At 38.1% G+C, this 25,176-nt stretch overlaps 2 protein-coding genes across 4 annotated transcripts in view; one reads left to right on the forward strand and one right to left on the reverse strand.

The window, feature by feature from the left end:
- LOC135098817 (circumsporozoite protein-like) overlaps positions 1 to 25,176 on the forward strand; it is a 128,796-nt gene that overhangs the window by 7,450 nt on the left and 96,170 nt on the right. For all 3 annotated transcript variants that reach the window (XM_064001208.1, XM_064001207.1, XM_064001209.1), the window contains exon 2: positions 12,171 to 12,224. In XM_064001208.1, coding sequence (XP_063857278.1) covers positions 12,171 to 12,224 — 54 coding nt within the window. The remainder of the gene's footprint in view (positions 1 to 12,170; positions 12,225 to 25,176) is intronic.
- LOC135098820 (uncharacterized) lies at positions 14,550 to 17,401 on the reverse strand. Its single transcript, XM_064001210.1, has 3 exons — positions 17,304 to 17,401; positions 15,119 to 16,862; positions 14,550 to 14,616 (listed from the first exon to the last, which is right to left on the reverse strand). The coding sequence occupies exons 2-3, from the start codon at positions 16,858 to 16,860 to the stop codon at positions 14,550 to 14,552; spliced, it is 1,809 nt and encodes a 602-aa protein (XP_063857280.1). The 5' UTR covers positions 16,861 to 16,862; positions 17,304 to 17,401.

Here is a 25,176-nt window from a genome sequence, read left to right on the forward strand (position 1 = left end):
AGTGTTAATAACATGTAGCTAACCAAAGAAAATTTCAGAGAAGAGAAGCATTTGTCACCACAAAGTAAACATGCAGAATTTAAATAATTCCTGCATATGCTGTAACAAACAGCACAAAACCTGATGAAATGCTACATTACATGAAAAAAATAAGAGGACTGATATCAAATGTTACTGTAAGATATATCTAAAATTACATATATTGTGAGAAAATACATTATGATAGATATCTTATATATATATGAATAATGCATCATGATAAAATTAAGAAAACATTATATGCAGGAGAAAATACAGCATCCTGAGCTTGGACATGGGACATGCAATGAGACAGTAGGACAAGAGCAGAATAGTTTGCAAGAATACAGTGAAAAGAAAAATAAAAACCCTTAGAAAGGAATTTTGTGCACACATCTGTGTACTGTATGCAAATTTCCTATTCAACTTTTCATATTTACTTCTTCTTCCTATTTCCTATTTAGGGACATAAAATACTCCAAGTCTGATTAAAGTAAAGCTTTTGGTTAGTTGCTGAAACACATGCAGAAGCAACACAAACTTATGACAGGTAAAGAAAATACACTTTTTTCCTCATTGGGGAATGAAAAGGCCACCTAAATCACAAATCTAATCTGCCTCACTGCTGCTGTCTAACTGATGGCTGGTATCTGACAAAATATCCTTGTCATGTGACATTCATGAGGCTCAAAAATCTTCTTCAGGCACAGTCAGTTACATGGAAAAGATTATGAGCTAGAAGTAGCTGATGCCATCACTATATCTTCACATTTAGAGTCAGGAACAGAAGTCAATGGGTAATCCAAGTCTTAATCTTGTCAAGGAAGTGTGGTTCATCCAATTAATAACTAAGGTAAGGGAACTGAACAAAGACCAGTCGTGCCACAGCACCTGAAGTGCTGTCTTGTTAGAGTGTGTGAATGGCAGTTTCCATAATGTTCTTGCATTCCTTGCAAATTTTACAAGATTTAGCAATAAACATCATTAAAATGAAGAGTAACTAAACTATTTCAATAATGAAAAGGATCTATGCACCTGGTATATATACCTATACTGCAATAAGGACAGCTTTTTGTCCCAGTAAGCCTACCACAGAATGTGTCTATTCTGTTCATTACTTGAAAATCCTACACATGTTGATTTTACTAGTTAGGAGCAAGTCTCATATTTTAGCTGATGATCATTCAAAATTCAGCATTTAATTATATTACCCTGCATGTACTTTACTTTTCTCCTTCAAAACAGTGTTACTGAGTCTCATCAAAAGCTTCGGTGAATTGTACGAGAAACGGATCCATTTGCCATTGACGGCAAACATGCCAAGATTCTAAGAGAAGAACATTGTATTCCCTCTTGGTCAGAGAAAGAAAAAAAAAGTGCAGTTACTCTAGTATCAATGTATTAAACCTAATGAACGTGTCATCACACTCTGCGTAATATCAGTCTTTCCCAGATAAAAGGAATATCCTAAAAAAAACATTTCCATTTTTTATTAGTTCTCTAATCACAAAAAAAAAAAAAAAAAAAAATGCATGGTTTCCAATTTTCAAACTTTTGTCTTGTTCACCAGTATCCTTGCCTCCAACAATAGAATCAGAAACCTGGTCAAAATTAAACAAATCTTTGATGGTACTCATTACATAAGATATACTGCCTTAAAGTAACTTCCTTTATAGGACTGCCAGAGTTTGTTGCTCCTGCTAACAAAATGTTTCTCATTGAGAAATGCAGTGCATGCTGTAATCCTCTAAGGACTGTGATAATATACTGCTACAGCAAGCTGCCTCCTCTGCTTCCTCCTCCTCCTCCACTGTCTCACTAATCAAAGCATATCACTGATGTCCTTTGAAAAATTACAGCATCCTGGGAGGCAGAAAATCTGCTGGTCTTTGCATCAATTGCTGTGGTATTGTGCTGGTCTTCCTTCCAGATTGCTGGACTGTCTTGTGTGGTGTGGATGGTGTCCCTGTAAATATGGAAATATGGAATATGTTTGCATACTTTGTATTATTATTATTAACATACTAGTATATGCATTTATTTTCTTGAATAATGCTATTACCTCTGTTAGTAACAGAATAGGTTAACAGCTTTTCTGTTTCTATCTCACCTCTGCTATCTTAAACTTTTCCTATACCCACAACAACTGTCCTCTTCAAGTGATTAACAGCAATTATAAACCTTATATACAGTCATTATTTCCACCACATCTTTTCCTTGCCAAAAACATCTTATAATACTTGTTCACATTGCTCATCACAGTTAACATGCTTGACTCAGATGAGCCAGTTGTGTCTCCTTTCCTGCTGTAAGCCACTTTACCACAATACAGTCTGTAAAAAGAACCATTTTGTTAACTAGAAAGCAAAGATTGGACAAAATAAAGTTATAAATATTGTGAAATATTAGCATATAAAGAAATGTATGATTGCGTATGGACAAATGGTGAAAGAAGATAGGACTTGTTAGTAGTGGAGGCAGAAGTTGATTTATTATATTCTCTTTATTCATATTTATATTCATATTCATATTCATATTCAAATTACTGTTTATTTTTGTTTATTTATTCATTTTTTGGGGGGGGAGAAAAATAACCCCATGATTTCTTCCTATCTGTTTTTAATTTTAGCCTGATAAATTTAGATTTGAAGAGAGGGAGTGGTTCTCAAACAGTGGTAGATGACAGGAGTAGGCTCTGTAATTAGGTTGTTTGTACAGAGTCAACAGGGAGCTTGAAAAGAAGATTAGACAGATTTATGGATGGGGATGATAGGTGGAAATAGGTAGATATATTTTATACATGGAATGCTATGTGTAGCCCTGATGGCTTCTTGCAGATTCCTTTTTTTCTTACTTTCTTAGAAAATGGGTTAGATAATAGTGAAAATTATGAGATTGCTGAATGTTATCTGCTAGCAAATATGTATATACTGAAATGAAAGCTCATCATATAATGTAATATAGTACATACAGTGTATAGGTTCAGTATGGTTGTGAATGTTATTAATCAATATTTAGGATCTGTTGTTTATGATGTTTATGACATCATGAATGTCATTTAACCACATTTACCACAACTAAATTAAACATTACCAGTTATAACACAGTTGTGTAGTCACAGAAATGCTGCGGTACGTGCCTGAAGTTTGTTTATCTGCAGGAATTGGAGCTGCATTGTTCAGCAGATGTGTTGTGCTGCTGGTATGCTCAAACTCAAAATCTTCCATGTGGACAGACTGCTTGTGCTCCACACATAGCTTTCCCAAGACTTGGAGCCATTGCAATCACCTGGAATCATATTTAATTAAACTGGTAAATTCTTAATTAAATTCTGAAAATATAATGAAAATATTTTCTATAAGATAAAGAAACAATGAAAACTTGGTTCATATTCATATTTCAAGAAGCAGTAAGGGAAAAGAATTTGCAGCCAGACAGATGCCCAGAAATAGTTTTACCCACTCATAGGCTATGTTGGGGTACACACATATATATTGACACCAGCTCCCACATACCAGGTTTGCTTATTCATGTAATGCCAATCATACATAGTCAAGGAGGAGGTAGTAGACACCTGCCGAAACGATAATTACTCCCAGTGAGGTCTAAAGCACTGTTCAGGGGGTGCTGTGAACTTATCATTAAACCCAGCTGTGACCTCACTGAACGTTTCCCTTTGTGTCTCACAAGACAAGGGGGAAGTCACAGCTTGCCCTCTAAAGACAAATCTCTTTCTCCACACAAAACTACAAGCACTTAATAACACACACACCCTTCACTCAAATATTTCAAAATGATTATGGCGACTCCTACACCAGCCTTGGAGTCCCCATCTAGGGAGGGGACCATAAATGTCCCCAGGTCGGACTGCCTTTCTGTTGACAACCCTAAGTATCTTGACACCCCCCCTCAACTTTTTCTTCATTAACTTTTGCAATATTCGCGGTCTAAGATCTAATTTTTTATCTGTAGAACACCTCCTCTCCTCTTCTAAACCTCATCTTTTCCTCACTGAAACTCAGGTGTCTGAGGCAACTGACAGTATCCCCTTTTCTGTTCTCTCCTATTCTCTCTATCCTCATTTTCAATCCAAAGCTGGATATTGCGTTTATGTGCGCAATGACTTAACCTGCTCTCATGCCCACGCTCTTGAATCTTCCGAGTTTTCCACCATCTAGCTATGACTACAGAGTCACTCTCATACTAAATTTATCTGTGCTGTATACCTCTCACCTAACTCCTCTGACTATAAGAAATTCTTTGACTACATAACTTACAAAGTGGAGCACATTCTGACCCTCTTCCCTTTTGCAGAGATCTCCATTCTTGGAGACTTCAATGTTCACCACCAGCTTTGGCTTTCCTCTCCCTTCACTGACCATCCTGGTGAACTAGCCTACAACTTTGCTATCCTCCATGACCTAGAGCAATTCGTGCAACACCCTACTCGTATTCCTGACCGTCTTGGAGATACGTCCAATATTCTTGACCTTTTCCTGACCTCTAATCCTTCTGCTTATGCTGTCACCCTTTCTTCTCTGTTGGGCTCCTCCGATCACAATCTCATATCTTTATCTTGTCCTATCACTCCAATCCCTCCTCAGGATCTCCCTAAGCAAAGGTGCCTCTGGCATTTTGCCTCTGCTAGTTGGGGGGACCTGAGGAGGTATTTTGCTGATTTTCCTTGGAATGACTACTGCTTCCGTGTCAGAGACCCGTCTTTGTGTCCTGAGCATGTGGCATGTGGCATGGAGGCGTACATTCCTCTTTCTTTTTCTCGACCTAAACCTTCCAAACCTTGGTTTAACACAGCTTGTTCTCGTGCTATACATGATAGAGAGGTGGCCCACAAAAGGTACTTAAGCCTTCCATCACCAGAATCTCATGCACTTTATATTTCTGTCTGGAACCATGCCAAGTCTGTTCTTCAACTAACGAAAAACTCCTTCATTAACAGAAAGTGTCAAAACCTTTCAAGATCTAACTCCCCTCGTGACTTCTGGCATCTAGCCAAAAATATCTCAAATAACTTTGCTTCTTCTTCTTTTCCCCCTTTATTTCAACCAGATGGCACCACTGCTATCACATCTATTTCTAAAGCTGAACTCTTCGCTCAAACCTTTGCTAAAAACTGTACCTTGGACGATTCTGTGCTTGTTCCTCCCTCTCCTCCACCCTCTGACTACTTCATGCTTCCTATTAAAATTCTTCGCAATGATGTTTTCCATGCCCTTGTTGGCATAAACCCTCGGAAGGCTTATGGACCTGATGGGGTCCCTCCTATTGTTCTCCGAAACTGTGCCTCCGTGCTTGCACCTTGCCTAGTCAAACTCTTTCAGCTCTGTCTGTCAACATTTATCTTTCCTTCTTGCTGGAAGTTTGCCTACATTCAGCCTGTTCCTAAAAAGGGTGACCGTTCTAATCCCTCAAACTACCGTCCTATTGCTTTAATTTCCTGCCTATCTAAAGTTTTTGAATCTATCCTCAACAGGAAGATACTTAAACATCTATCACTTCACAACCTTCTATCTGATCGTCAGTATGGGTTCCGTCAAGGCCGCTCTACTGGTGATCTTCTGGCTTTCCTTAGTGAGTCTTGGTCATCCTCTTTCAGAGATTTTGGTGAAACTTTTGCTGTTGCTTTGGACATATCAAAAGCTTTTGATAGAGTCTGGCACAAAGCTTTGACTTCCAAACTACCCTCCTACGGTTTCTATCCTTGTCTCTGTAACTTTATCTCGAGTTTCCTTTCTGACCGTTCTATTGCTGCTGTGGTAGACGGTCACTGTTCTCCTAGATCTATTAACAGTGCTGTTCCTCAGGGTTCTGTCCCGTCACCCAGTCTCTTCTTATTATTCATTAATGATCTTCTAAAACTAAACTTCTTGTCCTATCCACTCCTATGCTGATGATACCACCCTGCACATTTCCACATCTTTTCTTAGACGTCCAACCCTTCAGAAAGTAAACATTTCACGGAGGGAAGCCACAAAATACTTGACTTCTGATCTTTTTAAAATTTCTGATTGGGGCAGAGCAAGCTTGGTATTGTTCAATGCCTCAAAAATTCAATTCCTCCATCCATGAACTCGACACAACTTTCCAGACAACTATCCCCTCTTCTTCAATGACACTCAACTGTCCCCCTCTTCTACACTGAACATCCTCGGTCTGTCCTTTACTTATAATCTGAACTGGAAACTTCACATCTCATCTCTAGCTAAAACAGCTTCTATGAAGTTAGGTGTTCTGAGACGTCTCCGCCAGTTTTTCTCACCCTCCCCAGCTGCTTACTCTGTACAAGGGCCTTATCCGTCCATGTATGGAGTATGCTTCACATGTCTTGGGGGATTTCACTCATACTGCTCTTCTAGACAGGGTGGAATCAAAAGCTTTTCGTCTCATCAACTTCTCTCCTCTAACTGACTGTCTTCAGCCTCTCTCTCATCACCGCGATGTTGCATCTGTAGTTGTTATTTTCATGCTAACTGCTCTTTTGATCTTGCTAACTGCATGCCTCCCCTCCTCCCGCGGCCTGCTGCACAAGACTTTCTTCTTTCTCTCACCCCTATTCTGTCCACCTCTCTAACGCAAGAGTTAACCAGTATTTTCAATCATTCATCCCTTTCTCTGGTAAACTCTGGAACTCCCTGCCTGCTTCTGTATTTCCACCTTCCTATGACTTGAATTCCTTCAAGAGGGAGGTTTCAAGACACTTATCCTTCAGTTATTGATTACCGCTTTGGACTCTTTAATGGAACTGGCATTTCAGTGGGCATTTTTTTGTTATTGGATTTTTGTTGCCCTTGGTCAGTGTCCCTCCTACATAAAAAAAAAAAAAAAAAAAAAATACAACACGAATTAATATACACATGGTACTTCCATCCTGCCTCAGTAAAAATGGACATTTACCTGATGTTCTCTACTCGTGTTTCACACCACATTTTACTTGAAATTATTTGAACATGCTAGATATCTTGACATGAAGGACGTTCCTGTTATATTCAATTATTACACACCCACCACGGTGTTTCATTCAAGCAATAGTTGTGGCTGGCAGCGTCAGCTCAGTAATCGCTTGCTTAAAGACACTGTATTTTCTGCTAATGGCCAAAATATCCCTAGAAAAAAAAAAAAAAAAAAAAAAAAAAAAAAAAAAAAAAACCTACCGTCTGGCACCCCTGAGGAATAAGTACAGCAGAGCCCATGGGAGTGTACAGCTTTTTTTTAGGTATTATTATAGTTTAAGCCATTACACACTACGTGTTAATAACCTACCTCATTTTGTTCTTCTCACTATTCACATCATTTCTAATGATTACACTACTTGTCGGAAATTAATAATAACGCCACAATAGGCCTGGGAATGCACAGCGCTCTCAACTTTTCTAAGTCCACAGGTAAACATAAATGGTGTATTGTTGCTTGAACTTCAGTTGTTAGGTTAGGTTAGGTTAGGGTTAGGTTAGATTAAATTAGGTGCTTCTCAATGTCTTGTCAAATTGCGAGAGGGAGAGTTTGGGGTATTTTCCTAGATATAGAGAATTTCCCTAGATTTAGGGAAATTTCCTTAGATTTCTCTAGATTTTGGGAAAGTTTCCCTAGATTTTTTAAGTCCATATATCACTCGTATATGACTCCCCTCCCAAAACCCCCGGTTCCCCACAGGCCCCAAGCTTGCTTGAGGAATTGGGGGGCCGTGGGTAGAGATTGGGGACATTGGCTTAAACTATAAATTTACCCATTTATGTTTACCTATGGACTTAGAAAAAGTTGAGAGCGCTGTGCATTCCCAGGCCTATTGTGGTGTTATTATTAATTTCCAACAAGTAGTGTAATCATTAGAAATGATGTGAATAGTGAGAAGAACAAAATGAGGTAGATTATTACCACGTAGTGTGTAATGGCTTAAACTATGAATTTACCTTTTCTTGCCTCACACAGCAACAGGCGAGAGGCATCACAGAGCGGCATGTATGTAGGAACACAGGCGTGGGCAGCGTTGTGATGGGCTGGGGTTTTGTTTACATGATTCGAGCTGAGCGTCTACGGTACTACCCTTTCCAGTTTCTGCCACGAACATACCAGGGGACGAGTTCCCCCCATTGGGTATCCCCTTCTCCTTCCCTCCAGGACACAGCTCTCTCTTGTGCATCACAGAGCGGCATGTACAGCACAGTGTACACACAGGCGTGGGCAGCGGTGTGGTGGGCTCTGGTTTTGTTTACATGTTTCGAGCTGAGCGTTGACGGTGCTGCCCTCTCCAGTTTTTTTGTCACGAGCATACCAGGGATTGGGTTCCCTAACATCCTACCCCCCTCCCATTAGGTATCCCTCCCTCTTCCCTCCAGTGTACAACTCTCTTGTGCGAGCACCATATGACTGCGATTTTCCCGCAAATTATTTTCATGGTAATCAATCAAAACCGTGTGTGATAACAGCTATTTGGAGAAGTTCATCTTATCCCCCATATAAGTAAAAGAGTATCAGAAAGATGCTACCACACACACACACACACACACACACACACACACACACACACACACCATAATGATCCCTTCCATGCGCATCACCTATTATTACTCTCCCCTCCTGCTGAAACCACGCAGGCTGAAACGAAACTGAATAAGATGAAAAAGATATAAGAAAAAAAAAGCATTAGGGAGTAAAAGTGAAATCTGCACGAGCTGTTAAGCCGCCTGATGCTGTGAATGAATGAATGAATGAATGAATGAATGCATAAATGCCTCCCCCCTCCCTTCACACACACACACACACACACACACACACACTTTTTTGTCTACTCTATTGTCATGGCAAGTAATGCGCGCGCGCGCGCACACACACACACACACACACACACACACACACACACACACACACACACACACACACACACACACACACACACACACACACACACTTTTTTCGTGCCGCGAACGTACGTACATTCCACATGAATATTTTCCCCCCACTGCGTACTGTGTGTGTGTGTGTGTGTGTGTGTGTGTGTGTGTGTGTGTGTGTGTGTGTGTGTGTGTGTGTGTGTGTGTGTGTGTGTGTGTGCGCGTGCGCGCGCGCGCATTACTTGCCATGACAATAGAGTAGACAAAAAAGAATATAACAAAAGGTTATATTCCTTAATCCACCTTACATAAAGTATATATTTTAAAACATTGAATATTTATTACCTTGCATTTCTTGACTTCACTGAGTCTCGCTGAGAGACAAGGGAATGGCGAAGACCAAGAAGGGCGAGGAATCACCGTAAAAAAGTCACATTACGTATTTCCTTTTCGATGATTATCAACAATATTTCAAATAGAGCAGATTTCAAAAGGAGACCCGAATGTACACCATAGTATTCAGAAAGTAGACGAAAGTTAGGTATTGTTTGTCACGACTGAGAAACATGTCAAGATTACTCATGTTATTCGGTATTCTCGTCTTCCTCCTCGTCTTCGTCGTCATCTTTACTAATCTTGCCCTCGTCCTCATTTTTGTCGCCTTGGTTATTCTTACCGTTCTTCTATTCCTCGTTCGCAGTCTTTTTTTTTGTCTTTATTTTTATCTTTCACTTCCTCCTTTTCGTGCTTATGGTCTCGTTTCCATTTCTGGTATTGCTTCTATTGTTTGTTCTTACTCTTGTCTTTCTTTTTTCTTTTCTTCTTCTCCTTCTTCTTTCTCTTCTTCTTCTTCTTCTTCTTCTTCTTCTTCTTCTTCTTCTTCTTCTTCTTCTTCTTCTTCTTCTTCTTTCTTTCTTTCTTTTTCTTTTCTTCTTCTTCTTCTCCTTCTTCTTCTTCTTCTTCTTCTTCTTCTTCTTCTTCTTCTTCTTCTTCTTCTTCTTCTTCTTCTTCTTCTTCTCATCTTTTTTTTCATTTTTATCTCCTTTTCTCCTGTTGTTGTTATTGTTGTTGTTGTTGTTAATGGTGGTGGTGGTGGTGATGGTGATGGTGTTGCTGTTGTTGTTATTGTTGTTGTTGTTGTTGTTGTTGTTGTTGTTGTTGTTGTTGTTGTTTGCATCGTTTTTTTTTCTTCTTGTTCTTCTTGTTCTTTGTTTTCTTTGTATTCTTTTTGTCGTCGTCGCTGTACCTTTTCCATATTTTATCATCATCATCATCATCATCATCATGATCATCATCACTTTTCTTCCATGGCCAAGACTGTTGATTTGCATACTGTGTTTATATTGTTCAAAGTTTTATCCTCTTACCCTCGAGAAAGTTTTCCTGGGAGCTATAATTAGTTTTTGTCTCCAATCTCTCTCTCTCTCTCTCTCTCTCTCTCTCTCTCTCTCTCTCTCTCTCTCTCTCTCTCTCTCTCTCTCTCTCTCTCTCTCTCTCTCTCTCTCTCTCTCTGCTTTTAGGAATTAAAAAATAAGTAGTTAATTCAGAAAGTCGTCTTTTTCAATTGCATAAAATTTTATATTCTTTTGACGTTTCATTTTGAAGCTTTCGGTAAAGATACGCAGTCCATTTGGCAGATGTTGATTTTGGAGGTGTTTTGATATCAAAGTGTTCCTTTTAAAAATATTTTAGTATATAGTACTAGTGGTTGATAACTTTGTGATATGTTAATGTTGTATAGAAACACGTTTCGCGAGTTTGCAATTACAATTAGGATCATTTACTTTATTTCAGCTTATATTCAGTTCCTTTATAGTGTATGACGGTAATACATAACTTCAAAACAATATGTTATCCAAGAATCCTCTTGAAATTCAGAGCACATTTCGTACTATTTTTTCTGTTATAGTTTTATGTACATGCATTTTTTTTTTCTTGTCATAGGAAATAAAATTTTCTCTACTAATATAAATATTACATGTTATAAATATTAAAACGCACACAACACTCACGACTCTGGGTATTGCAAATATTTAAAGTTTTTGTATTTACAAGCCCATTTATTGCAATGTGACGAATAATTAAACTGAAAGTAATTATATATATATATATATATATATATATATATATATATATATATATATATATATATATATATATATATATATATATATATATATATATATATATATATATATGAAATTAAAGGCATTAGAGAATGCTCAGTTCTATAGTTTATAGACATTAGCATTTTATCTCATCATCCTGCTGCCAGCCGCATCACGCACTCAAAGACGATATCCAAGATTCCTGGTCAGAGCTCCAGTGTCATCTACTTTCAGGCTCCCCAAGATTTAGTGAATACCTCGAGTACTGACATGTCACGATCACACGTGGATATGGATACTTGGGCAGTGTGTGAGCTTTCAGATGTATTGCTTCATCCAGACGAGTTAGCAGCACAAGCATGAAGGAGGGTGGATCTCACAGCTGTTCGCTTTTGTTGAGATCCTTACCAAGAAGCGGTGACATCCAGAACCAACAGCAACTACGATATCTTTGTGGTCTCTGGAGCCTTTGTTTGTTGTTGTTTCGTTGTGTAAGAGGTTATAGGGAACATCCTGTGTCCTCCCAGTAACCACACGAAAAGACAGGTATCTTACTAGGAGTGGTCAGAGAGTTGTTGTTGTTGTTGTTGTTGTTGTTGTTGTTGTTGTTGTTGTTATCAGAACCACAAACGGAGGAATGTGGATGTGTTGTATTACTGAACAACAATAAAGAAAGAAGAATAGATGAGTCTGCCACCTTGGCAGAGATACTCAAAAGGGACTTTCATGTTTTGTGCCGTGAATACTTTTTATGGCTAGACTGAAGTGGTACTTATTATTTTCTAAGTATATCCTTGCTGTTGTTTTTAGGTTTGTACCGCTGAATGTTGGGAAGCTTTTCACTTATTATTATTTTATTTTCTTATTTGATCTTGTTATATATGTAATTGTGCTTGTTCGTTTTATTTTGTTGCAGCTGTTGTGCATATTTAACATTCTCAGCGTTTCAAGTGTGTTCTGTATTCAGTGTTGTTTTTCATGTATCCATGTGTTCTTGCTTGGAGGAATTTGACACGTTTTATTTATGACATTTCGTGTTTTTCTTCAGTATTTATTCTTTCCTTTTTTGTTCATGTGTATGTTGTAACTCATGCAGTAAAGGATTTGTGGTGGTTCTGTTCATGATGCTTCATTTTTAGCTCTTTTTAGAATAGTCAAGCTGCATCACTTTCTTATGTGGATGTTTTGATATTTTCAGGAAAGGATGGCAGGTGGTGCCGCGGTGAACACTGCCAACACGTGCAGGAGGAAAGTGAGTACCTGCTTCATTACATCATGTGCACTCTGTTTGGAACTCGCTGTTAAACTTTTTTTTTTCCATGTCAACCGAAACCTGTCACTGTTGCCTGCCTTTCTCCTGTCTGCTTCCCACGAATCTATGAAGGAAAGAAAGGATGTGCTTCCATGGTATCGTGTCAGTAGTACATTGAAGGATTAGTTTAAGCCTTTTTCCAAAGCGTTGTTTTTCTCCCATTTTTGTGCCTTCCCAGGGTATATATATGAAAGAAGAAAGAATGTAAATTTAGTCTATAATGTTCATTGCAACATCTTACAGGGAAAAAGTCTTTAGTGGATTAACCGTAAATCTTTTTCTAAACTATAATTTTTGTATTTCAGTCTCCGTGTGCTTATTTTAGTGTATGCATAGAGGAAAGAAGGATACGAAATCATATATTTTCTCTAATGGTGTCATCTTTTTGTTATAAATATTTACTTGGAGATTCAGTTGAAACCTAACAATTAGCTATCATTTTTCCGCTCATATATTTTTTTTCCGTATATATCTTTTGTATGTACGAATATGTGAGTGAAGAAAGGAAAGATGCAATTACAAAAAAAACTTTCCACAATAACAGGAATATTCACTTGAGAACTTTTTAGGTAACAAATATCAGATTTCTAATTTATCCGTTTATTTATCCTTTACTGTGTTTTACCGTTATGTAGATTAATAACATTTTGCACGTTATGATAAAGTTTGCTTGGAAACTATTACTGTAACACATTTCATTTAGTGTGAATTTGGTTTCCACAAAAAAAAAAATAAATAAATAAAATAAAATGAAATAAAATAAAAATAGAATAAAATAAAAATCTTTCCTTCTATTTACATTTTCTTTGTTCAATGGGGAGTTTTCAGAACTAGTGGTTGTCACCAGGTGGCAGCACAGACACAAACTCTTCTCTCACATACAAGCAATATCAGATATACCTACAGTGTTATTCTATTTATATGAAGATGCAATAGGCTTATATAATATATTTTTCTATGTAATCCCTTCTAAGTAGTAATACAAGTAAAATGAAACTCTTTTCATGAACAAATGTATATAAGTTGTTTTTTTCTAGTGAATCGGCATTTACATTTATTTGGTCATCTTAAGATTTCCAAATGAATACACTCTTGATTGGAAACGTCTTAATCTAGACGACAGTAAACATAAAGGCAACATGTCTGTGACAGTCAAAAGTCCAAATTACATAGATCTCCTTCCTAGTTTATGGAAACGGAAATTTTAATAAAAAAATTGGCAACTCGAGTGTCCTGGCGATAGTAATGCTGTATCTCTAACCAAAACAAACACCTGACTCGGCCGCGCTGGTTGAACTTAAGAAACACGTTGTCGGACATGAAGTTGAATGTTGCTGCGGTGCCCATCTCCACTACGCCCTAAGCAATGGATTACGGCAGCTGGACACTACAGCAGCAGCAGGATCGCCTGAGAGATGTTTGTTTTGGTTCTCGATTACTTTGCCTTGTCGCTCGCTTTGTGAGAGTGATGCTAAAATACCCAGAAAAAGAAAAAAAAAAAAAAAACTAGAGCCATATATCACGATGTTACTGAGTAGGTTGTGTCATACTATATAGTACAGGGTGATTTTTTATTTTTTTTCATTGTCCAAATCAATAGTTTTTATACTTGTAATATGTTCTATTCAGAAAATGCTAGTATTTTACTCGATAATCACACACACACAAAAAATGATTTGACCACATTCTCTCAATATTATCCATACCGGATATTGAAAAGTCGATACGTCATTTCAATAGTATCATGATGATCAATGTTCTATGCATCTTTACGCACCTGTGATTTACTACAACAATATTCTAGCTCTCTTTCCTACAGTTAGATGAGCAGCAACGACATCTAGCGATTTAGTTCCGATAACTCCCCATTGGTATTGATATTATTTTTGACTCTGATTTCCCGGGAAGCCTTACCACCTTGATATTTGTGACCTAACCTAAGGTAACTTTTTAGCGTCATAACCTTTGTTGCAGCTTTATTCAAGTAAAATCAAGGAGAGGAAAGCTTGTATTGTTCTGTGAAGTGTTGTTATTTGTCTGTGTGTGTGTTGATTGTCACCTTGAAAAGTCAAGGTGACGTGGGCCTTGATGACTAGAGCCGGCCCACACTATTTGTCTCCCTTTTTTTAGAGGCTCGTCGTTGTAGATTTCTGAAAATATTAGTTTCATCACTTTTTTTATTTTCCTTGTCATCGAATGAAAGAAAATTTATGATTTTCTTTATCATTTAGTAACGTATTGAATATCTTTGGAGGGATTATTCCCCTAGCGGAGCGAGGGGGCTCCATTTTTGTTACCACACATCTCTACAACCCACCGCTCCCGCCTGGCCCTGGAGGGTAGGGGAGAGCGGGGCTAGTTGCATCAAATTTTACATTTCCTTCTACAGAATTGTGTATAATTCATTCAAGTGAAATTCAGTTGTCGTATATAAATATGCTAGACCTCATCATCAAGTTCACATGCGTAGATATTAATGAAAATCATTTCTTATATACTTAATTTTGATATATATCTAAAAAAATATTTGATGCAACTTACCCCATCTGCGGGGCAAGTTGCATCAGTATGAGGGGCAAGTTGCATCATAAACAAACTATAACTTTTGAGAGTTTATTTAAATGATAAGAAAATAGAAATCCACAATAAACTGAACCGATGAACCTTAAATTTATTCATCATCAGATTCACAGTTATGACAAATATAATATAAAATTATACCTCCATCTGTTCCCAAACATTCCTCATGAGACCATCCTCTGCATGTACTACATTGAATCCATTTCTCCCGGGGCCTGCTATTGGAATATGGTTCTACACAAATCAGACAATACCAGTCTTCGTCGTCTGAGCTGGATATGTCGTACTTTTCAACAGGTTTTTTGGATCGAACTTTGTGTAAAAACTCCTGCTTCCTTTTCTTGGTGGCTTTCTTTTCTTTGACATCATTCTTTTTGTTTTTTTTCTTAATGGCTTCAGCAAACAGAGCATTTCTTTCAGGTGTGTCTGTTAATATGGCTTTTTTACGTGCTTTTCTGCCTGTATTACATTTCTTTTTCCGAGGTGTTGCTTTTGGATGTGGCATGATTTTTTCTGGGCAAAGGGAAGACTCACCAACATTTGCAGTTTCAACTTGATCAGTAATGAAAGAAGCTACTGCTGGTTGTGGTCCTACTGCAGTTGAAGTGGAAGGAAGGGGTTCACTGGCTGTAGAAGAGGAAGGATGGGGTTCCATTGATGCAGAAGTGGAAGAAAACCAATGTTCATCTACCGATTTTGAAATCTCTAAGACATCTTGCATTGCTTTGGCCGCATCCTGTTCACATTGCTGCCTCACTGGGCGATCCGTTACTGAAGAGGGAGCAAACTCCCAGTCATCAAAGATATTTGTATTCAAAGGACTGATGCCGCTGACTTTAAAGCCACTCGTGATGTTAATGGGAGTTGAAGCTCTCAGAAAAGCTTTTTTTACTTGAGAAGGAATGTCGTAAATGGTCATTCTTTTTCCAGGATTACTCCGTAACCAGTCATTCTGAGCTGAACTCGGGTAACGCTTGAAAGGTCCATAAACTGACCTATCTAAGGGCTGCAACTTGTGGGAGCAGTGTGGAGGAAATGACAGCAAAACCACTCCATTTTCCTTGCATAATGTGATAACATCATAGTTAACATGAGATTGGTGATTATCTAGCAACAGCAAGATAGGTTTCTCGACAGTTGCTTTTGTATGCTTAATGAAATGCTTCATAAACAGTAAGAAGTTATCCTGTGTCATCCATCCAGAAGGGTGACAGGCTCCAATTGATCCTTCTGGGCCATCCCTTATGAAATGATCATGGTAGTTTTTCCGTGGAAATATCAACATGGGAGGAACAGACCCTCCAATGGCACTGACAGCAACACAAAATGTAACAAGTTGTCCTCTCTCAGCTGAGGTAAGAGAGCTAACTTGCTTTGTGCCCTTAACTGCTACCACTGCACGAGGTTTCTGAACAGTTGTCACTCCACTTTCATCAGCATTCCATATGTCTTGAGGTTCAAATTTATACTTATCCATGAGAGAAGAAAGCTTGGAGAAAAATAACTCTACATTATGCTTGTTGAAACTTGTAGCTCTGGACAAACTTGTCGCTTCAGGTTGTCTAATTGAGAGTTCTTGTCCATGTCGCTTCATGAAACCTGAAAACCAGTCTTTTCCAGCATATTTATCATTGCGCCAATTATCAGGCATTTCTATCTTTGCTTCATTGGCGCATTTGAAAGCCAGTTCCTTGACTTCTCTCGGAGAAAGACCAAAATAAATTGCTGCTGCTGTTTTCAGATAGGATACTAATTCTTCTTCCTGCTCACATGTAAATACTTGTCTTGGTTTGGCATATCCTACATGTGTATTGTTTTTAGCAGTGTTGCCAGAGGTTTTGTGAATAAATCGTTGTAAGGTTGAGTAGTGGACACCAAACAGTTGTGCGGACTCTCTCACTGATTTATTCTTATTTCGAACAAAATCAGCAGCCTCCTGCATTAGTTGGGGTGTTGCTGACCCACGTTCAGTCTTTCTTTTGTAGTTCCGAACCATTTCTGAAATAAATAAAACGAGTTGAATGCATAAGAATAGTCTAACTATAATAATGAAATAAATTTACTAATGGGGCAAGTTGAATCATGATTCAACTTGCCCCGTCACGAATGATTCAACTTGCCCCCTCACAGCAACCAAAATTTGATCGCCAGCTAAATATATTCTAACGGTCATTCTAATGCAAATTTGTAAGAGAAATAATTGCATATAGTACAGAATTATATAGTTATTTTCAAAACACTGTTACTAATATATATATATATATATATATATATATATATATATATATATATATATATATATATATATATATATATATATATATATATATATATATATATATATATATATATATATATATATATATATATATATATATATATATATATATATATATATGAGGTACAAGAAAAATTGTGAAATCGAAAAAAATTACTTACCAAGGCCGAAATCAGTAAATTTCTCATAAATTCAAGAGCACTTGCGCAATCCACCTCCCTCTGCCGCAGCGATGTCCGCACTGACCAACACACATTTGAATCGCCTGTCACCCTAATGCAGCCGCTGAGTTGCCAGTTATGCTGACTGATGCAACTTACCCGCGATGCAACTAGCCCCGCTCTCCCCTACAACGATGATTTGGCCAGGAGCACCTTTTGGTGTCCATCGCATATAAAAATTTCGATTTCAGTTTCGGAAACACTTCTTGGTTGTTAACTTTTGAAGGCGTATCTTTCTTATTTTATGTAATTTCTTCTTCAGACTCACCTTTTTTGCTGTATTTTGCATATTTCGATTTATCGACATGTGGGCGAAGGTTTCTGCCTCGCAACTCTTGCAACTATCGCCTCATCACTACAGATCGAGCTGGAGGGCGCAAAATGCGCGAATTATTTGCCATAATTCACTTCATATACGGGATAGCCAGTCTTGGTTGACACCATCAGACTCAGACACTTTTTTTTTCTTTTTGTCTTGAGGGTTTAACACAGTCCTCTGATTTTGTGTTTGTCTTGTCGGATGCAGCAGCGGCGGGACCTTTTTCCTTCCTCGCGGCCAGACGAAGAGGACTGGCTTTTTGCTGCTCCTCCTGACACACTCACAATTTACCGGTGAGTGACGGGGACGGAGCTGTTTTTGTAGCGCAGTGTACGTCCTTCCATTTTTAGGTTTACATTTAGGTGAAGGCTGTCATGCTTGCCTATGTTATTCCATGTGCATGTAAGGTAAGGCTGCTTGACAAAGTGTCTGACTCACTGCAGACACTTGCTTTATGCTGTACTGTAATAAACAAGTAATTTCTCAATGTAAAGGAAACAGTGAGTCACAAAAGTGCCTCTCAATACGATGTGGTAATAAAAAGTAGAATATGAAATAAATAGATAATAAATAAGTGAATAAATAAATAAATAAATAAATGGATGAATTAATGCATACCCTAGAGAACATTTCATACCTACTGAGCTTACCATAGCAAATACACTGATGTGCTACAAAAAATGCACACAAGTATATGAAGATGGAAAAAAATGGGGGAATCTGTCTTGTGTTGTTATTTCTATGGTTACTGCTCTTCTGAATTTAACATCAGCATGCGTCTCTCCTTCCCCACGCTGACGCTACACAAGACTTTCACTTTATTCCGTTCCCTTTCAGTAGTCCAGGAGTTAAGCAATATCTTCATTCTTTCATCCCCTTCATTGGTAAACTCTGGAATTCTCTGCCTGTTTCTGTTTTCTTCCCCTTCCTGTGACTAGTTGTTTTAAGAGCATTGAGGCACTTCCTGAAACATATTTAGATTTTTTGTTATTGACTTTTTTTTTCTTTTTTTTTTTTTTTTTGTCTGTATGTATGGAAGCGGCAACTGAAAAGATATTTTTTTGTTCCTCTGTTTGCCATTCGCCAAGAAGATATGAGAGTGTGAGTATAAGTAGTGGCTATATGAAAATGTTAGAATACCATTTTATACTGACTGTAAATTCAAGATGTATTGCATTGTTTACTCCTGTGTTTCAAGTTGAGCCGTCCAATATTTTTTGCATCTAATTCATTTTTTGTTCGGCTATTTGAATTTTTATTTCCAAAATGCAGTTCCATGGTTTTAAGAAGCATAAAGGATTGGAGAAAAATAAAGCTTTCCTGAGATGTAATAGGTGTTAATGTTTATAACAGTAGTAGTAGTAGTAGTAGTAGTAGTAGTTTTTGTTGTTGGTGTTGTTGTTGTTGTTGTTGTTGTTGTTGTTGTTGTTGTAAAGAGCAGGATTATCAGTTGGATTGACACCAATTCAGTTTTTCTATTACTTATACTTTCTTACTATTATTTCCACACCTTGTCAATCCACGCAAGGAAAAAAAAAAAACGTATATTAAAAAAGTGAGACGCAAAACCTCTCACTTTCAAGAGGCAAGATATAAAAAAAAATAAATAACGAGGAGGAGTAGGAGGAGGAGGAGGAGGAGGAGGTGATGGTGGTGGTGGTGGTGGTGGTGGTGGTAGAGTTCACAATTTTTCTGTTCCTCTTCCTTAAGGTGAATTGTAGATTTTTTTCACTTCTGAAAATTGCACGTTCTTTTTCTTATTGTACAAAATTAAGAAAAAAATCAATATTTCCAAAAAGACGGTATTCAAATTTAAGAGAAAGAAAGCTTTTTCACTTGTCTTATTCATTGTGACGTAACATTCTGAGGTAATTTGTGCGCCCAAAGGCAAAGACAATGGGGTGTTTGAAGTGGACGCTTTTACTAATGCCTTTATTACCCTCTAGTGCAGTGGTTTTCAGCTCCTTTCAGGCCACGGGCCACTAACAAAAACAAAAAGAAAATGTGGACCCTTTCAATTTTGGTTTGGTCTGTAATATACCATCTTTTGTCGTCAACTGCACACACTGACATAGCACACCACACTCCATAATAAATGACCACAAATCAAATTACATGCCCATACCTGTAAAAGAGATTGGACAAATAATACAACTAATCAACACCGAACTGCAGACTACATCACCAGTATCACCAGTTGAGAACCATTTCTCTAGTGTGATTGTTTTATATAATTTAAAAGGACTCTTGAGAACTCTTCGGGACTGAATGTAATGCAGGTCTTGCGAGTGATGCTCGTCAGAGAGAAGCATGTGTTCTTTAAAATTTCAGTACTTTTTTTTTTCTGTGCGTTGAGTTAGGTATTCATTTACTTTTATGATCAAGTGTCATCTGACTACCACTTAATGCTTCCTTGAACTGCCTTACTACGGTTCTTTTCATGGATAAAAATTCCAAATAACGTGTTACATTTCATTTGTGGCATGATTTCCCTTTAAAATGAATGCAAAGCAATCAATGTGGCACGTTCCATATCCATTATTGTGTCACTTTATTACGCATACAAACACTCCTATGAACGTATCACATCCCGCCCCTGGTGTGATTCCCCTCACCATGAATACAAAGCAATCCAAACGCTACAGTTCAGCCCTGCTCATGAAACACACGCTCTGATACAACTAGGCTTTTCACTTACTTTCAGCCCTTGTTTTCTCTTTAATAGTGCGAGAGTTGACTGGCCTCTTCACTCTTTGATCCCTTTCACAGTTAAACTCCGTAATTCTCCCTGATTTTTATCTGACTTCCCAAACTTGTTATGACTTGAACTGATCATATATGTTTACTCACCTCCGATTGACTTGAGTTGCTATAAGAGACGAGTATCAAGACACCTTCCTAACTAAATGAACCAACCTGATTTAACTCTCTTTTCCATCCACTCTTTACCATGCGGAAATTAAGTGGTATTGTAAACTGTAACCAAATTGTTAGCCTTATGATCTATTCTAGACTCTAATAAGTGATCTGGAGACTATGATAATAACACGCTCCCTCCACTGCACACCAGCTGTCCGTAATGTATCATGTCCAGTGGCTGTTAATATAAACTGACGCTCTATTAACCTGTCATCACTAATCAGTAATCATTCACGCACAAGCTCATCCTCGGCACCACAGCATCACCATCACCGTCACCATCACCACAGCTTACACAACACTCCACCATGATTCTGTCCCATACCTCACCCCCGCCACCACTAATCATTCCTAATTAATCTCCTGTCCCTCACCACCACCACCACCACCACCACCACACCTCACTCTCAACTTCTCCCATTTTCAGGAATTCCTTTCTTCTCTTCCCTCGCTCCACCATCCTTCATCCTCTCTCCCTTACGTTCCATCCTTCCTTTTGCCGACATAATGCTTGCAACAGACGCCCCTCCTCTTCCTCCCCCTCCTCCTCCAGTCCCGTAGTATTAGCAGGGCCTGGTCTCCCCTTATAAGCAGGGAGCTGTGGGAGGAACTGGAGGGATGTTTAGTGGAACATGTCGAAATAGCGTTGCCTAGCCGCCGCCGAGTATAGGAGTGTATTGAGGGTGCATTATCTCGGTACAGTGGCGGTGAACGGGGAGATGGATCGGTGAGTATGTTCAGGTGCAGATAGAGAAATGTGTTGTTGGTCTGACGAATTGATTGATGAATAGGTATCTGGTTGAACAGGTAGAGTTATAGATAGATGGCTGGATGGGTAAATGGTTAAATAGATCGACTGGCTGATAAATAGATATATAGATGGACAGATGGATGGATAGATAGATTGATAGATAGATGAATAAATGAATAAGTATTTAATTAGATATAAAAATAAATAGATGGGTAGATAAACAGTTCAGTAAGTAGAAAATAGATTAGGTAAATAGACAGACAGACAGAGAGACAGACAGATAGACAGACAGACATACTGAATTAACGTGTCGTGTTCTGAGATATTGCAAGGAATTGGTTTATAAATTGTACTGTAAAACTCACAAACATTTTCATATTTTAATTAATAACTACTAATTATTTACATTTCTTAAAATTCAAAATTTCTCACTCACATTCATCTTTAAATCATTCAAAGTTATTAGGTGTTACCTTATATCTCTTCAACATATTCACTGATCAACGCAATCATCGTGCAAAACACAGACAATATCACATGCACAAACACAACAAATATTCAGTCGGCGCCATTAATGTTCAGTGAGAAAAACACACATGATATCAGCAACACATCAATCCCTATAAACATTCCATTTCTTCTTTCTTCTGACTTATTTTATCTTCACTTCTTTCTTTTTCCTTATTTTGTTTTCTTTCGTCTTTTTTTTTTTTTGACAGTACAATATATATTGTGGTATGGGGGTCACCACAAACGCTAATTTTTCAAATTAGATTGATGTAAGTAGTGGCGTTCCTCAGTGTTCAATCTTAGGGCCGATCCTCTTCATAATATATATCAATGACATAGACGAAGGAATCAGAAGTAAACTGTCAAAATTGACAGATACTAAAATTGCTAACAAGACTGACACCAAACCAACGTCAAATTTTGCAAAATGATGTATACACTCTCATTGAATGGTGTGAAACGTGGCTTATAACTTTGATTTTGATAAATGCCACGTATTAAATATAGGAAATAGCAATCTGCTGGAAAATTATAAAAAGTAATCCCCCCATCAATAGTTTGGATCCTGAGAAAGATCTGGGAGTTTTAGTGACAGCAGATCTTAAACCAAGCAAACACTGTACCGATCTCATTGAAATTACCAATAAATTAATAGTTTTCATTAAGAAGATCTTTCACCTTCAAGTCTGAAAAAAATAAATAAATAAAAAATCTGGCCTTGTACAACTCACTTGTACGTATTCATCTTGAATACAATGTACAGTTTTTGTCATCCTACTACAGAAGGAATATTGAGAAATTAGAAAAATAAAAGACAATACGAAGTAGAGTAACGAAAATTACTTGAAAGCTTCGCAATTAACCCTACAAGGAACGTCTTAAAGAACGAGATCTATTCTCCCTATCCAAACGCAGGCTAAGAGGGGATCTGATATTGCTTTACTAAACTTTTAAGGGTTTCACAAATATGAGACCCGAATTCTTCCTAAGACTCAACATGTCTAATGTTACAAGAAACAATAGCAAATAATAGGTAAGCGATTTCAAACAAATGAAGCCAAACATTTTACTTCAATCGTGTCATAAATATGTGGAATTGTGTTCCATCAAGCGTCGTTAACTCAGGTACTGTACACTCATTGAAAACCTGTCTTGACAAGTATGTAGACACTAATTCCCGGTTGTCATTGTTCATGTCTGAATAACGAACACGTTCACTCCGTACTGTCCGTGCTGGCATGTAGATTGTATGTGGTAGAAGTAGTCCTCCTCTCTTTCTTAGTTTCCTCTCACATTCCATGTTGTTTTTTATTTCTATACAACATGGTACCATTTCCTTTCTCAGGTGAGCCTTGCCTGGAGGGATAGGGGGTGGGGGATGGAAGGACCCTTCTTCTGTGCTATCCTTTCTCTACCACTAATAGAGTAGAATAGTTACCCAAACAAACTTATAAGAACCTCTTGGTCTGTTACTGTAAGGACTTTTTTTTTCTGCAAAACAAATAGATTCAGTACATAAGTAACAGAAAAAAAAAAAACAGTAGAAAATATAGATGTAAATGCCAATGATACCGTGCAGTGCATAAAGAATAAAAAAAACAAGGTCTCCATCGTTACAAATACTGAACTATCAAAACTTGCAACTTACAAGATACGACACGGAAATAAAAGGACACAAACCCGCTACACTACAATGATGGTGCTGGTGACGATGATGACGGTAATAATAATAATTATAATGGTAATAATAATAGTAATAATGATTATAATATATAATAATATATAATGATATATAATAATAATAATAATAATAACAACAATAACAACAACAACAACAACAACAACAACAACAACAACAACAACAGTACCACTTCAATGCGTATCGCCTCACGCGGGGAGCAGGGGTGGGAGGGGCACGGGTCTTTCTTCTTTTTCATGCAGTATTCTTTTTTATACCTATGAAGCATAAACACACTTGCAGCCTCCGCTGGTCCCCCTACCCTCTCTCCCTTAATCCCTCCCGACGCCGCCCTTCCTCCCAGTCGGAAGCTTTCATCCTGCTGATAGGTAGTAAAGCCTGTGTGAAGAAGTGAGTGCTTCACCAGCTTTTTCAATGACATAATTTGATTGATGTCTATGTTGAGAGTGGACGTGAATTACGAATAAAGCAATCCGTGGTTCTCTGGGCTGAGTCATTCTCGTGCTGCAGGATGAACAGGTGTAATGTTGTGTTGTTGTTATTGTTGTTGGTGATGGTGGTGGTGGTGCAGCACAGGGGAGGGTTCCAGGAGGCTACTCCAGACACAAGGAATGCCCGCCTCTGTAAAGTTCTCTGATCTCACCTACTGCTATTTGCACTCCACGACATACTCCCACAAGTCAACAATTATCTAATTATCACTGTGGGCATGAACGCTCACTTTAGAATCAGCAGCAGTTTTTCTTATTGAACTTTTGGTGCTGCATGAACACTGGAGGGGAAATCATGTGTTCACATATATCTTGTTTACCGTTGGGGTTTCATGGCGTAGTGACAGTCTTGGGAACCCAGTGTGTGTGGGATGCCAGCGGTCATATTCCATAGAAAATACAATCAATAAATAACGTAATGAAATTAATTCACATCATAATTCTTTAATACATACTGGCGTGAACATTAGATGGGGAAATAGACCAACTTTACAAAAAAGATGGGGAAGATGGGGAAATAGACCAACTTTAAAAAAAAGAAAAAGGGCCCTCGTGGCCCAGTGGGTAGAGTGATGCACTTGGAGTTTGGCGTGAGGGAAGTGAGGGGCGCGTAGGTTCGAACCCCCCTCTCGGAACTCACAAAAACCTTCAAAGAGCATCCCTCCATCACCATGTGTGCCTCAAACACACAGGTACGGTGATGGAGCTGCCCACGGGGAGGAGGGGAGGTGAGTGCGCAGCACCTCCCTACCCCTCCCCAGGGGAGGAAGGCACCGCCTTACCGCCCCCGGGAGAGTAAGGGAGGTGAGTGCACAGTGCTTCCCTTCTCTCCCCTACCTAACCCTGGCAAGTCTACGGACTACCAGGCAAAAAATAATAAAAAAAATAAAATAAATAAAAAAATAAAAAAATAAAAAAAAATAAAAATAAAGGTAAGTGCATAGCACTTCCCTTCTCTCCACCTAACAGGAAAAAAAAATAAATAAAAAAACATAAAGGTGAGTGCATAGCACTTCCCTTCTCTCCCAACCTACCAGGCAAAAAAAAAAAAAAATAAAGTAAATAAATAAATGAAATAAAATTAAGTAAGTAAATAAGTAGATAAAGCAAATAAGTAGATAAAT

Source organism: Scylla paramamosain, unplaced genomic scaffold (genome assembly GCF_035594125.1).
Source record: "Scylla paramamosain isolate STU-SP2022 unplaced genomic scaffold, ASM3559412v1 Contig84, whole genome shotgun sequence".
In the NCBI taxonomy this organism is placed as follows: domain Eukaryota; kingdom Metazoa; phylum Arthropoda; class Malacostraca; order Decapoda; family Portunidae; genus Scylla; species Scylla paramamosain.